Genomic DNA, 15,277 nt, shown 5'->3' with positions numbered 1-15,277 from the left:
ATCCAGACTCCCCTCTGAAACAATGTATTCAGCAGTAGGTGGATAAAATGAGGGTAAAAGCCAAGAAAAACAGAATTTTGGAGTAGCATTTAACTTCTGAACAATATCTTGGCTTGTTTTTCATGTACATGAGTCAGCATCAATGAAAGTGCTTATTAAAAAGCAAAATAAAACACAAACAAAACACGACAAAAAAACTATGACTAGTTTTGCTTAACTGTGCTCTAACTTCTCTCTGAACCGGAGACAACATTTATGGTAAGCGTAATTGATGGCTATGAAATGATGAGACCATTTAGACAGATGTCTGATTCTCCATGGACATTTTTTCTCCAGTAGAAACAAGAAAGGCCTGCATCTTTAACTGTCTTTTCTGAATTTATGGTGGCAGAACTGTCCATCTGGATTAGTGTCATCTGCCCTTTTAGAAAAATATCAGTGCCTGTAAGGCTTTCAAGGATAAATTATCTATGTGAAGGGAAGATTCTATGTTGACCTACTGATTTTTTTTCTATTAAGGTAAACTCAAATGAGGGTTTTCTCCAAAAAGGCAATTCTATTTTCAACTTCTATCAAAACTATCCACTAAAAATTTAAAAGCACTAAATGATACTATGCTGAATACTCCAGAGAATATTAATTTTAGTCCCTAAAAGTCATAAGGGCTTCCTGAAAAGAGTAACTTAGAAGGAACTCACAAGGCAAATATGTAATTATTGCAGCTGTGATATTTGGGCAGATTCACTGTGGCTGTCTCGAGCCAGAGCTGGAGAAGCAGAACTCACTAAAGTGGAACAGTTTGCAAACAGCAATAGGTCCGTCCATTGCAGTACTACTGCAAACCTGAAATTACATAGCAAATCCATTCGGTCTTCAGAAAAAAAAGACAAAACCAGAAATTGTCAACTTGCTCACTGGTTCAGCATCTGTAGTTAAATAATACAGCCAAAATTATTTTCATAGAAGTAGATCCTACCAACAGATTCACTGCAGAGGATAATGTTATGAAGATCCTCTAAAAGCACAAGCTCGCAAGTTCAGGCTGGTAATACAGTGTACCCCAGGAATTCTCAGGTGCTTGCACATAACAGCTGTATGTCACTTTATGTGCTATTTCTTTCCCTATGCAAATGTACTAAAATGAATTAATTAAAAGTAAGATGACACAAATAGCATTTTATTGAAGGATGAAGGGGTAAGAGAGGATAACATTGATGGCAAGGTGCTACTTAATTGTTCTAGCAGGGAAATATACACAAGTTACTCTTGGCAAGGAATGACAAGTGAAATGCCTATCCAGCCGTGGTAATACAGGAACGACCATCAGCTTCTGTCTAGAAGTAACATGAATATAAGCCATAAGAGATTAGCACAAGTTCTTCCTGCTCTGTTTGACTAGTTACTCTCCATTTCTACAAAGAGATAAAAGAACAAAGGATCTCATAACACAGGATTTTTGAGGGACTACAGGGAAAAAAAAAAAAGAGAGAAACAAAATCTATTAATTACAGATTTTCACCAGCCCTGGATTAGAGGCCCCATCTTCTTTGAAGGTTCTAATTCACTGAAAGTAATAAGTACTAGCGCTACAAATACGAAGAAAGAATGTAAAACTGGGTTAAAATGACATTACCATTTTCCAAGTAACACTCCTAACCACAGAACAGCTAATGTTCTTTTAATAATTTAGCTCTTCACATACTGTCTTCCCATGGCACTCAGTTAAACAGAAGAGGGTATATTAACTTAAGCTCTTTGCACCTCCTGTGAAAATAGCACACTTAAAAACTTGTAGCTGAAAGAATGCAAACCTGAAACATAAATCAATGCTTTGATTTTTAAGCTTACTAACTTCCAAAAATTACATTTCTAGTTTGGTGTGTTTTTTTTGTTTTTTTTTTTTAATTTACAAAAGTTTGCAAAAAGCATTTGAAATGAATAAAAATAATTCAACAGTGTGACTTGGTTACACTAATTAGACTATTTCTACAGCGGCTATTTATATTTGAGAACTCAGGATTTTGCATTATGAGATAGCCTACAATAAATGAGCAGTCATTGCTCAAGCTGTACAATAAAATAAACTGAAGAAGTCATATCTCATTTTATGTCTTCAGCAGCTGATACATTCTATGGAATTTGTGGTATACACTGAGAAGAAGCAGAAATACTTTGTTTAGCTTTCAGATGTATAAGCACAGGGATATAAGTACTGATACGTAGTTTTGACTTTGTGTTGGTGTACTAGGATATATAAATTGAAAGAAATGGCTTTTTTATTTAAACTTATTTACATTGTAGGCCTACATTCTTACACTGAAAGGAAATATAAGTGTTATTTATGCTCATAATAATGAGATAGTAATGAATTACTGCACAGGCATCAGTCTTGTATAGTTTCTTGTTGTGAGATTCAGATTACAAAAATTACAAATTCAATTTTTAAAAAAATAAATCAAAACATGCCTTCAGATGTGTTTGCTGTTGTTATTGCTTATAAATAGCTATTTATATCAAGCAAAATACAGTCAACAGCCATCTACCATCTATATCAAACTGTATATCAGACTGTTACCATTATGGGAATCTGAGGTAACAATGCTGGTAGTCAGGAAGGGTTACACTTCTCATTCAGAAAGAAAGAAAGAACACCTGAAAAAGTGAAAGATTAAATGCCAATTTTATCATTGGCCTTTAACATGCAGGCTGAAGAAAGCCAAGTTTATAAGCAGTGTATAAGGAGAGTCTCAAGAAGAAGTTGCCTGCAAATTTAATATTTGACAAGTAAATCAGAGATTATCTTTGCTCTATTATTAATACTTCACATAATAATTCACAATAAGCTTGAGATTGCTGGAGTCACAAAAGTTTTAAAATGGAAAAAAAATAATATGCATAATCAATCAGCTAACATTTTTGGTACTTATTCAGCCCCAACTTGCTAGAAAGAAGACATGACTTCAGTGTAACAATTATTTTACCCTTCCTGAAATCTGAACAGTAATTTATATATGAAAATGCGTTCAGTCATCTAGGTAACCTCTAAAGGCAATTTAACAATCATTTCACTTATTGGACTAAAAAAAACACTTTAACTGAATTGTAGCATAGCTCTGCAGAAAATCTACATTTTCATTACATGCTTTATATATTTAAAGACATCTGAGTACACCATGTATAGTGGCACAAAAAAATGGATCTTACCACTGCAGCTGGAACTTGATGTAGTTTTGCAGCTGGGGTTCCCGGGCGTGGGTAAAATTGATTAATAAACAAGCTTGGAAACCTGTACTGTTCCACAAGTTTCATTGTTTCTTGAAAATCTTCATCTGTCTCTCCTGGAAAACCACAGATGATGTCTGTAGCAATTGTTATACCAGGCACTCTGTAAAGAAAGCAGAAAGGAACACTGAACTATGGAAATGGAAGAGTCTTGCTCCTTTAAAAGCTGGTGTGTGTGGACTTATAACTCTTCAACTTTACCTACAGAAATTGAGATCTAAAATGGTGTTTGGAAAAAAAAAATAATGAGAATTTAATACCATTGCTTGGTAATGAAAAATGCATTTGGTACTCAGCCGAGAGCAAACGAAACAGAAGAATGATATCGTAGAAACTATTCGATTACGATTGTGACAGAAGAGTAAAACATCTGGACCAACTCCTCTTTGATTCAAAATTAGAGGTGATCAGCAGAGCTTGGCAATTTATTGAATTCTGATTGCTTAATCCACAAAACTTCTAAGACTTAGTCATTAGAATTTGTAAACTACTCTATGTTTTATAAGATGCTGGTATCGAGGTAGAACAGGATATTCAAAAGAGGGGACTGACATGCCATATAACTTAGCCATTTTGAACAAAATTGGCTTTAGAGCCAATACAACATCTCTTAGTCACAAGTTAATTTCTATAACAACTCAGTATTCCATAATATCAGCATATGCCTTGCTTTAAAATGAAAACAAAATACTTAAGGTTACAAATGCCTGAGCGCTGAGCTCTGTTGTTATGCAGCAAGGTCAATGTTTCCGTACTGTTCCCCTCGGACTGAAAATGCAGAACCCCACACACAGCAGCTCAGGAGAGGGCAGGAAACAGAGGCCACAGGTTTTGCCGAAGGATGCACAGCAGGGGGTGACATCAGGGGGCCTCAGCTGAAGTTGTGTCACAGTAACAGTCTTAGACATGGTGGTCACACGTCACTGAGCATTTTCCCCAGCAGATGTTGGAGTGGCCGTCCCTGCTAGGGTCGAGGCTTGCACCCAGACGGAGCTTTGGACCGTGGCTGCAGCCCTCCAAGTGCAAGGCTGCAGGGAGTCCCTGGGGGCTCTCTCTGAGGCCAGGGGAGATGGCCTTCTGTCGCACAGGAGCTGTGCCTCCAAGTGGAGGAGTTATGGGAGGATGTCAACAGGCATCACAGAAGAGAGGAGGGACATAGACAGAATCTTCTCTGCAACTCAAGAGCCTGAAGACCCTCAGCCCTCATCTATGGTAGAGAAACAGGTACTGTCCACCCCCACTACCAAGGGAAGCCAAACATCTGGAGATGGAAAGGATGGAGGCAGCTGACTTCTAACACCAAGAGGAAGGATCTTGCCCCACCTAAGAGCTTACAACTGCAAAACAGGTTTCACGTCCTCAAAGTCAAAGAGAAGATGTGCCAACAAGCAAAGTATCTGGTCTACCTAACCCCTAAACCACACAAGGCTAGGAGGAAGAAGCAGCAAGTCATTGTAATGGGTGTCTCCTTGCTGTGGGGGACACAGGTCAACCCAAACAACCATCTTGAGAGGCCTGTTGTCTGCCAGGGACCAGGATCTGGGATGTTGTGGGGCTCACTTGGCCCTCTGACTACTACTCCCTGCTGTTATTTCATGCAGGCACAAATGATAAATGTGAGTGGAAACCTGGACAGTATCAGAAGTGACTACAGAGCTCTGGGGGGCAGTAGTGAAAGGCATGGGGGCTCAGGTGTCAGGAAACACCTTTTTACTGAGGGTGACTGAGCACTGGCACATGTTGCCCAGGGAGGTGGTGGAGTCTCCCTCCTTGGAGATATTGAAAAGTTGTCTGGATATGGTCTTGGGCAGCCTGCTCTAGATGGCCCTGCTTGAGCAGGGGGGTTGGACAAGATGATCTCCAGAGGTCCCAGCCAAACTCAGCCCTCCTGTGATTCTGTGACACTGACGAGAAAAATGAGTCCTACAACCAAGAGATTACTGCATAGTATTTACAGAGCACTCTGTGGGACTCAGGAGATGTTAACTCAGTCTTCCAAATCTGACAATAACCAGCTGGATGACCAAGTGCCCTATGAGAAACTGTGAAACCACAAAACTGGTTTGTATCCAGCCTGCTGGCGTAAAGTGCAAACACTGATTAACCTCTTCGGCAGAGGCAGAAATGTCTGGTGCTCACAAGTACTCAGTGCTCCCTACTGACACAGATGAGACTGTTTCCACAACACAGAGTTGATTCTATACTATCAGTAACGATGCTAAACTGGAGAAAATATGATTTATGAAGAAAACTAAGAACTCTATGCTGGTGGTATCTGACTTAAAGCTGGCCCTGTTTCAAATGGGGGAATAGATGAGATGACTCCCAGAGGTCCCTTCCAACCTCAATAATTCTGCAGTTCTTAAGTAGGCTACAGGCAAGGGAACTGCTGGGACAGATTTTTTCAGGGTTGAATGGCATAAAGACCACTGCCACAAGCAAAGCTCACACCTGAGTTTGAGAAGGGGTCTCCAACCTAAAGAAGTGGCTTTCCTTCATCAAGACAAGAGACTGGAACAGGAGAATCTGTTGGCAAAAGACCCAAGAAAGGGGAAGCAGAGAATACTGTTCTTAGTAATTTGATTAGGTGCAATATTAGAGCATCCATAGTTTATACGCACCACAGCAGCCTTCATACAAACAGTATATGGTAGTAAATATTCTTTGTGATTATTATTTTTTTAAACTTAAGAAATCCATTTTTTATCTTTGTATCAGAAATAAGCCTGTATTAAAGCAAATGTCTTAGCCTCCTTTTTACATGTCTGTATATACAGTTTGCTGCACAAGAATTTATTAGACATTATATTATTAGAACCTTCTTCTTTCACCTTTTCCTTATGAAAAACCCCGACAAAAGAAAACAAATTCTTTCCATTCCTTTTTGAGCTCGTTAATTCAGACTCCATCATTTAAGATGAAGTTAAAACATGGCATTTGAATGCCAAATCAGAACCAGTATTAAACGGAACATTTTCAAGGACTTGGTCCAATAATCTTAGTTGGGAAACACAAGCTGAACACTGCACAGAACAGCAAAAATCCCCAGAGCTGTTGGCTAAACAGCCTCAATTACCATTGCTTTCTTAAGACTGACAAACTGCAAGGCATGAAGTTCTGCTTGATATCAAGTAACAATAAAATTTGTTAGCTTTAAGGACTGAGTGAACAGAGGATCACTGTATTCTGCAACATGATTTTGCTCACATCGCAAATATCTTCTGCAGTAATGGAAAGCTCATGGAAGAAAAAGTACACTACTTTATAAATGAATATCACATAACATCAGCTGCTATTTCTCAGAACATGAACAGAACATTCATTACCTTTGACAAAACCATTATAACGAAGTTATTTTAACCATTTTAATGACACCATTGGCAACAGTCAAAGCATTTATTACCAATGGTAGTAGTAATACTATCCTTTATAAGGGTTTTGTTGTTTCTATAGCAACACGAATTATAAGGTCCAATCAAGCTAGATACAATAAGATATGCTCTTTTTCTCCATAACACCAGTTGTCATTCAGTTAAAAGGAAATTACATATTTTAAAAATTCATAAACTCTACAAATGTCTGAACTCCATTTGGTGATAAGGTGTTAATTATCTTAGTAATTAGATTTCTTCCTGGATGGAATTATTACACACAAAGAAAAACTAGAGTATGAAAAGAGAATAAGGACCACAGTGTATTCAGCAACAACAATTAATTACAGTTCAATCCAGTGTGACTGTCTAAAATATGACATAGAATAGTCCATTTTTATACCACTATAGGTTATGTTGTTTTAAAAATAGTTTTAAAAGGGAGAAAAGCGTGAGATTCCCACTCAGAATAAGATCCAGTTACTCACAAAAATCAAGCTCTTAGCCTTTCTCATAGCACTGATGAACAACAATAAGTACAATTGGTTCCATATGCAAAACATAATTTCTTAATGAAAAAAAGAGAAAAAAAGATATAATTGCAGAAAAATATAGAACACCTATACACTTGAAAATAAAAGCGAACTTTGTTCTGACAGTGTGAAGGCAAGCAGTACAAAATTCCTTATTATTGTGTATAGGCAGATTATGTTTAAAAAATTGTCCCAGCTACGAAATATGATGCAAAATTATACAAGAACAATTTTTTGTGCATTGGCAAATATGAAATTATTTTTTGAAATTAGATGCAGTTTTTCTATTCTGAAGTAAACAAAGAAAAAAACTGCTGAACATCCCCAGTAAGCATTTTGTAACATTTATTACAGAAATGCATTTGCAGTAAGCCTAAAAATCAAATTGCAGCAAATATTTTCTAGGGTCAGCAGGGAAGCTCCAGCTCCACAACACATTGTTTAGTGAACCAAGAACACACAGTGGTCCTTATGGAAGAGAAAATTATTTTTAAAAAGCAGGAAGTTGCTTCAAACATACAGAAGGCTGGATGCTCCTTATACCTTAGCTGATGGAGGTGTTCAGTCTGTTTCAATACTTCTGAGAATAAAATGACTTAAATTTTGCCAGCCATTTTAAACCCTCATAACCCTGAACAAACGCCTAGAAAGACTGTGTGCAATCATTTTTCTGGGCAAACATAAATCTTGCAGGATGTTTTCTCTGAAGGCATACTATTGTCTCCATTCACTTAACTTAAAAAAAAACCAAGAAAAAACAGAGTCCTAAGTTGACTCCCAGTTGGGACATTTTACAATAAAATTGTGGACTTTCAGAAAAATATGAATTTGAGGAATAATTAATGCCATGTATAAGATCATACAACCCTAATACTTAGGGTTCCTCAACATTCTTTCCTTTGTGTCCCTTTACATAGATAAATCCCTTCCACCTGCTCAAGTAGATTTATTATTTGTCATCCTGAACTAGCCCAGCAATACAATCACCATCATGCTGGGCAGTTCTGACCATCCAAAACCAAGCAACTGCTTCTTCTTACAGTAGAGAAGTGTCCATTTTGGTGTGATGCTGTAAGGACCAGCATATCTGGAAATGATCATTAACAAGTGCTAACAGGACAGATACCCAAAATCTCACAGAAAGGAGGAACAAATGTGTTTCAAAAGACAGAGCAGAGATGCAACATCTCACCCTCTGCCTGAAGAGGAACCAAGTCAGCCTCCTGGGTCAGAGAAAACAAAAAGTTGTTCTATCTCCCAAAGGAGTGGCTCATGCCTGGAAGTAAAGTGGTGGGTAAGTACGGAATGTGCTGTGGGTAACTGTGGCCCTGAGAATTGCCTCCTCAGAGCTCACAGCCATCTGAGTCAGCTCTAAACAAGTTCAGAAGATAAAATCAGTCCGAGGTGTTTGCTTAGGTATCTTTGTTGCGTATTACTAACCAGCACGCAGGGCAGACAGATTCTCACAGTGACACGTCTCCTGCTCTTTTTTGCCCAGGGGACTTGGTTACCAATCATAGAATTATAGAATGTCCTGAGTTGGAAGGGACCCACGAGGATCATCGAGTCCAACTCCTGTCCCTGCACAGGACAACCCCACAGTTCACACCAGTGTTAGAGAAAAGAGAAACTGGACTGGCAGTAACAGTAAAGTACAGTGGATATTACAGTGACAGCTACCACAGACCAATTCACCAACAGAGGGAAGCTGGAGAACTCTTGATGGAATGTAAGTTGGGAGTGAAAGGCAAAATCCCTAGTAATTTGAGATAAACGTGTCAGGCTGCTAAAAATAAAATAGTAAAAACCCACCTATTTTCACAGAACAAGATGTCTATGAAAACCAGCAGCAAAAGTGTGAAACTTGGGAGGATTCAGGTGTTACACAGATCATTTCATGTGGCATTAGTTAAAGAAAACATTTCCTTTAGCAATAACCATTACAAATGAAATGCAATGCTCAGGGAAGAAATTATGTAAAGAAGTGCTCATCAGCACTTTCACTTATTTGACCACCTGAAATTCTTTTGCATGATCACATATTCTTCCCACTTTCCTTTCAGCAATTAACACTTAAATCCAGCAATGACTTAAAGCCATCAACTCGCTCTTAAACAGGATCACTCACCTCCACCCCTTCCAGTATAACAAAATACTGGATTAGAATAAATGGCTATATGAATAAATTTAAAACACTGTATGTTCTTACAGAAGGGTACAAGAACTCCCTGGGAAATCTAGAGTAAGGTCAAAACAAAAAAATGCAATGACCTAGCAATCTCTTGATTCATAAATTAGAAATTCGCAATGAAAAATGTTACCAAAAAAAAGGCGGAATTCTTATGAAAATGAAAACAGTTTTCTTTGAAATGTTATTTCAGCCTCATGTTATATTTTAGAACCTTTCTGCAGTATATGCCCATTTAGGGAAAGTGCAAATGAAAGGAAGTTAATGGATGAAATAATTTGAAGGTACCTGAGAGCTGGTCTTTCAAGCATATTTACAGAACCAAACAGGCAGCTCAATGTGCCATTTTGTGTTGGAGCTGAAGGAGACGAGGTTAGGTCCCCATGACCACACACAGTCCTTCATAAGCCTTTCACCCTGCCTTTCTTTCTTCCCTACAAGGCCTGGTCTTGTGGGATTTCCGACTTGCACTTGAATTGGTCACCAAGGAGTCACATGAGCTGGAGCGAGCACAAGAGAAACAGAGCGCCCAGCTGGAAGCGCTGCCTCTTTCAAAGGCTGGTAACAACATGAACCTTCACCCTGCCCCTCTCCTGACTACACGGAGAGGAGCCTGAGAATTAAGCCACGGGAAGATGTCCACACTTTTAGAGGGGGAATCAGCCAACTTCTGATCTAAAAGCCTCTGTCTCTACATGGGCTATGAAGGGGCCACAGCACAACAGACTCCTAATTTAGTGTCTGGACTTGGGGGAGTAAACCTGAACATAATTTCTAAAGCAGGAGGGTTTTCCATCTTTTCTAGTTTATGATTTGCCCTAAATTATGCAATGGATGAACAGACTTCTAATAAATGGATATCTACTGACAATGTTTTTCTTAGTAATCTTTTCCATATGTGTTTAAAAGCAGTCCAGGATGTACAAGTTCAAAACCTCTGTGGCAGAAAAAAAAGAGCTCTTTTAAACCCTCATATCAATTGCTCAACTGATTTACAGATGGAGTGAAACTGGAAAGTATCTCAGTTCCATGACAATAGACATTTCAGTAACATTTCTGTGTGAAGCCTTTTAAATGATAACAGACCGAGCCTTATGGCTAGATATAAACTATCATTTGGTAAGGCTGCTTATCCAAATGCAGCTATATACATATGTCATGAACATTCATATTAAGAAAATGTTGTAAGAAAACGAGCAGTACTATCAAGATCGCCACAGATTTTGTAAGTTCTTAAATGAAATTCTAACACTGACATTTCCTTTCCCAGTGTTAGTTGCTCTAGACACAATGACACCATTGAAATGATCAGGGCAAATAGTCGGAGATCTTGCAACTGTAGGGTAAGAAAGATCCAACCACAGCCTCTCAAGAATGATTTTTAAAATAGTACTATAAAATTTAGCAATAAAACTATTAATGGCAAGACAGGACACACATTTCACAGACTACAATATGATCTAAAAGAACAGAGAGATGACCAGATATTGGAGTGAACATGGCCAAGGAGTCAAACTTCAATAAAATAAATATAAATAATGTAAAAGTAGTATCCATATCCACTCTTCTACAGTTAGTATTAATATCAAGCTTTAAGTCTGAGGGACCTTACGTTTCCTTCTATTAAGCTGTCTATCAGACTGAGCCAATTGAAAAGATGAATTCACTGCATTTTATTCGAATTTCTATTAAATGTGTAATAAACTATTGGAAAAAAACCCAAACAAACACCTAAATGTATACTACATCCAATAGTGTCAGATACAATCACATACTGAGAGAAATAGGAGAAAGCAGTGGCCTCACTCTCCAAAAAAAAAATCTGCCTATATTCGGTGCAAGAAAAAAATTTATTTAACAAACCATCATGCTTAAAATTTATTATTTCTAAACTGTGTTGCATATTAGTTATTCAGACCTTCTGTTTTGATTAGTTTTACCAAATTTAGACCTGTTTGCAGTGTATATATTTCTATTAAATACAATCGCATGAGACTTCACTCTGGCAGGACACCCGCTAGCATCATTTACTTAGGTACGTGTTCCCACTGCAAAGCAATTATATTATTTCAAATATTTCAAAATGTTCTCTATTAATATCTAACACAACTCCAGGTTGTCTCACAAATCAGTTCTCCTTCATCTCACAGTTTGCCCGCGTCAAAGTGAAGATAACTTTATGTTGTCATTGTTTGTAAAAGTCTAAAATGGCTTCATTTATAAGTCAACTTACTTGTTTACTTTCACTTGACTATTGGAACACTGAATACTAGCAGATGTTTAAGTAAGTAATATTTTGTTTATGTGTGTAAAATGCATAATTTTAAGACCTTTTTTTAAAAATTGTTTTCACAGCTTGGATCCTAGTTCGCTGAAAGTGATGCCTAAGACACAACAAACCAGACAAAGAAATTGTAATGCCATAATGTTTATATGGGGCTTTTTTACATAACAAAACAGACAAAGAAAACCCAGACATGACCACAGAAAAACCCCAAGAGTATTTCTTCAGAGTATCCATGCAGATTTCCCTGAGAAGGGTGTATGCACATACACACATGAGAGAATAATTGGCAAGACCATAAATCCTACCATTTAATTTGGAGGTGGTTCACAGTGAAACACTTCAGATTTCAAGGGTAGCAGAAACTGCATATTAAGCCCAGCCTGACAGCTCCAGAGTCACTGCGTGCACTCTGCTTTTTGCATTCCGCACCTTGTAGAGCACTGAAGGGTGCTTCGGTGGTGATTCCCACAGGGAACTCATTACACCTGAGCTCTGTGATCTGCAGCAGCTTCCAACTGATTTGCAAGTGCAGCTTAAGAGGTTGGTTTTGAACTCTGGAGTCATTAGTGTTTTTGACACAAGTCACCCTACAAAGGGTGTAGAATAGTAGCTGTGATCAAGATGCACAATCTAACAGCTCTTGGAGTTTAATGGAGAGTGAGAATGGGTATTTTTTATTACTATTATTTTGCAAGCCCACCTCCTGCCCCTAGAAGAGCTCTTAGAGAAACTAGGCTGAATGATACCTGGAGGCAGCTAGAACTCAACTGGAGAAGGTACAGGTATGTGGGACACCCTGTGAGGAAGGACTGGATCTGTCCTTATTGTCAGGGAATAGTGACCTAGATTAAAAGTATATTTTATAATTAGCATGGCTCACTACCTGAGGATGAAAGAGTACACACAGTTTTCCTCTCTTTAAACAATTATAAAGAAGGTTGCTAGAGTTCCTACTAGAGGCACCCCAAGTGTTTTATAAGAAACATTGTAATCCTTCCCATTATCATTTATTTTTTTAAAACCCAAACAGTTACGGCTTGCAGTAACTTTCTTCAAATATAAGGTGTTCTACTCTTGCCATAAATATGAAACATTTTACAGAACTTCATTACAGATTTATAACTTCAGATCATTATTGTTTTATGATTAAAAAATGAACGAGTTAAGACAAAAAGCTCAACATCCTTAAACTTCATTTCCATTCAATCTCTAATAAATACCATCTGCTGTGTACTTTAGGGATATAATACCCGTCAAAAACTCAGCCGTATTATGAGAACCGGCACCAAGTTGATCTGAAATGCATATTTGAACAGATGTGTTTAAATTACATCTCTCTGTCTATCCACACGCATAAATTCAGAATAAGCGTGTGTTGATTTAAAATGCATAAAAAAGGGATTTGGAGATGCATCAAAAGTGAACAGCATCTCAGTGGATCAAGGCTCGCATTATTTTTAGTGATGACCTTTAGTAAAGTTTGAATTTATTAAGGTTTGCACCAGGGAACTGTTCTTGGGAACTGACTTAATGTTTGCTGCACTAAAGCAGCCATTGAAATTACACTAGTTTTCTATGACCCTTCACTGTTTAACATTAGAGCTGTCAGGAATGGTCAGAAATAACAGGATCTAGCCATGAGTAACTTAGAATATTATACACTTTTTCTCAGTCTGACACAATGCTTATCTCCAATACTAAATGTCCCAGGCTCTGAGGACTGATCCACATCTTTTTCAGTGACAATCATTTTGCTCTTCACTCTGACACAGAAATCAGGCAGATTAAACAAAATGATTAACATGCCTTTTTGGCATGATGAAACCAAATGAAAAAATTGCAAGCAGAGCTCCATTAGCAAATGCTAATTAAAAAAAAATAAAAATCTGAACTTGTGCTTTTGCCCCTCTATAGCCTACAGTTCTGTAATGTTTCAGGGACTTTGAGTGTAAGACAGACCAGCCCAAAGGTCCACCTAAGCCAGTAGCCTACTGCTCGCAACGGGCAGCAGCAGAAGCCAAGGGAAGCATTTAAAATGTGGAGTCTATCAGAGTCCCTTTCTCCTCCCAACCACTGGACTTTATCAGAGGTGCTTTTGTGAACCAGTAGCCTCTGATGGACTTCTCCATTAACTTCTCCATTAACTTCTCCAGTCTCCCCTTGATTCTAAACCTCTCCATATTGTAATTAATTGAAAGAGAAAAAAAATTCTCTCTCTTTTCAGAGCCTGTCACTCCTGAGACTGCAAATTCCATTTGATGTCCTGTAATTGCTACACTGGGAGAGACCAGTAACAACTCTGTTCACTTTCCCAATACTCTTCACTATCTTACGGACCTCTGTTCTAGTCCCTCTCAATTAGCACTTTTCCAGACTGAAGAATCCTTAATTTCTTTTGTGTGACAGATCTGTCATACTTCTGATAATCTCTGTTAGTCTTCACATTAACATTTCTCATTGTACCATATCCTTTTTGAGAGGGGTGTTGACAGCATTTAACAATACAGGCAGAATGAGACAAAAATCTCTGAAAGTATTTCCAGAATTTAGATAAGTGGTCTGCTTTTTTAATTTTTCTTTTAGGTTTGGGTTCATAGAATCACAGAATCATGGAATCATAGAATCATTTTGGTTGGAAGAGACACTCAGGATCATCAAGTCAAACCATAACCTAACTCTGGCACTAAATCATGTCCTTGTCTAAGTGGTGACTCCACCACTTCCCTGGGCAGCCTGTTCCAATGCCTGACAACCCTTTCTGTGAAGTTTTTTTTCCTAATATCCAATCTGAACCTCCCCTGGCACAACTCGAGGCCATTTCTTCTCATTCTATCGCTTGTTACTTGGGAGAAGAGACCAACCCCCTCCATGCTACAACCTCCTTTCAGGTAGTTGTAGACAGCGATCAGGTCTCCCCTCAGCCTCCTTTTCTCCAGGCTAAACAGCCGCAGCTCCCTCAGCCGCTCCTCACAAGACTTGTTCTCCAGACCCCTCACCAGCTTCGTTGCCCTTCTCTGAACTCTCTCTAGTACTTCAATGTCCTTCTTATGACGAGGGGCCCCAAACTGAACACAGTATTTGAGGTGGGACCTCACCAGCACCAAGTTCATTTGTTTTCTAGTAAGCAGGTAGCAAAAAAGCAATGGACCTTGCAAAAGGTAAGGGACGAGAGAGAAATGCCAATGACAGTTGTTGACTTCTAGGAAAATGCAAGTACACCATTAGTAAACATTGCACACCTAGAGAAATGTTACACCCCCAAATCATTAAAATCCACTACTTTTACGACAGCCTTCTTCTGAAATTTACTTTGAGAACAGAGTCTGCAACAGGGACAACAAACTGGTAAAAATTTCTTGCCGATACAATCAGAATGAAAATTCAGGAAAAGAGGACTCACATTACTGCTTTCCCATGCTATGGGAAAACGAAACTGCAAAATGAAAGATGGAGGCAACAAATTCCCTTCTCTATATAGATACAAACATCATGCTGAATCCCACTTTACCTGCTTCATAGGAGAAGCCTGGCATTACCAGCTACCTACACCTTCAAACCGGTATCAGCCTCTGCCTCTTTCCAAGTTATTATTTAATAGAAATTCAGAAAAACGTAA

The 15,277-nt window shown here is 38.3% G+C and overlaps 1 protein-coding gene across 3 annotated transcripts in view; it reads right to left on the bottom strand.

Moving 5' to 3' along the window:
- Window positions 1-15,277, bottom strand: part of CDKAL1 (CDKAL1 threonylcarbamoyladenosine tRNA methylthiotransferase) — a 415,738-nt gene that overhangs the window by 107,572 nt on the left and 292,889 nt on the right. For all 3 annotated transcript variants that reach the window (XM_082046383.1, XM_082046384.1, XM_082046385.1), the window contains one exon: window positions 3,205-3,385. In XM_082046383.1, coding sequence (XP_081902509.1) covers window positions 3,205-3,385 — 181 coding nt within the window. The remainder of the gene's footprint in view (window positions 1-3,204; window positions 3,386-15,277) is intronic.

This window comes from Streptopelia decaocto (genome assembly GCF_964273445.1).
Source record: "Streptopelia decaocto genome assembly, chromosome: 2".
NCBI lineage: Eukaryota > Metazoa > Chordata > Aves > Columbiformes > Columbidae > Streptopelia > Streptopelia decaocto.
Note: the sequence above shows the minus strand (reverse complement) of the source record. Positions and strands in the feature narration are given on the sequence as shown.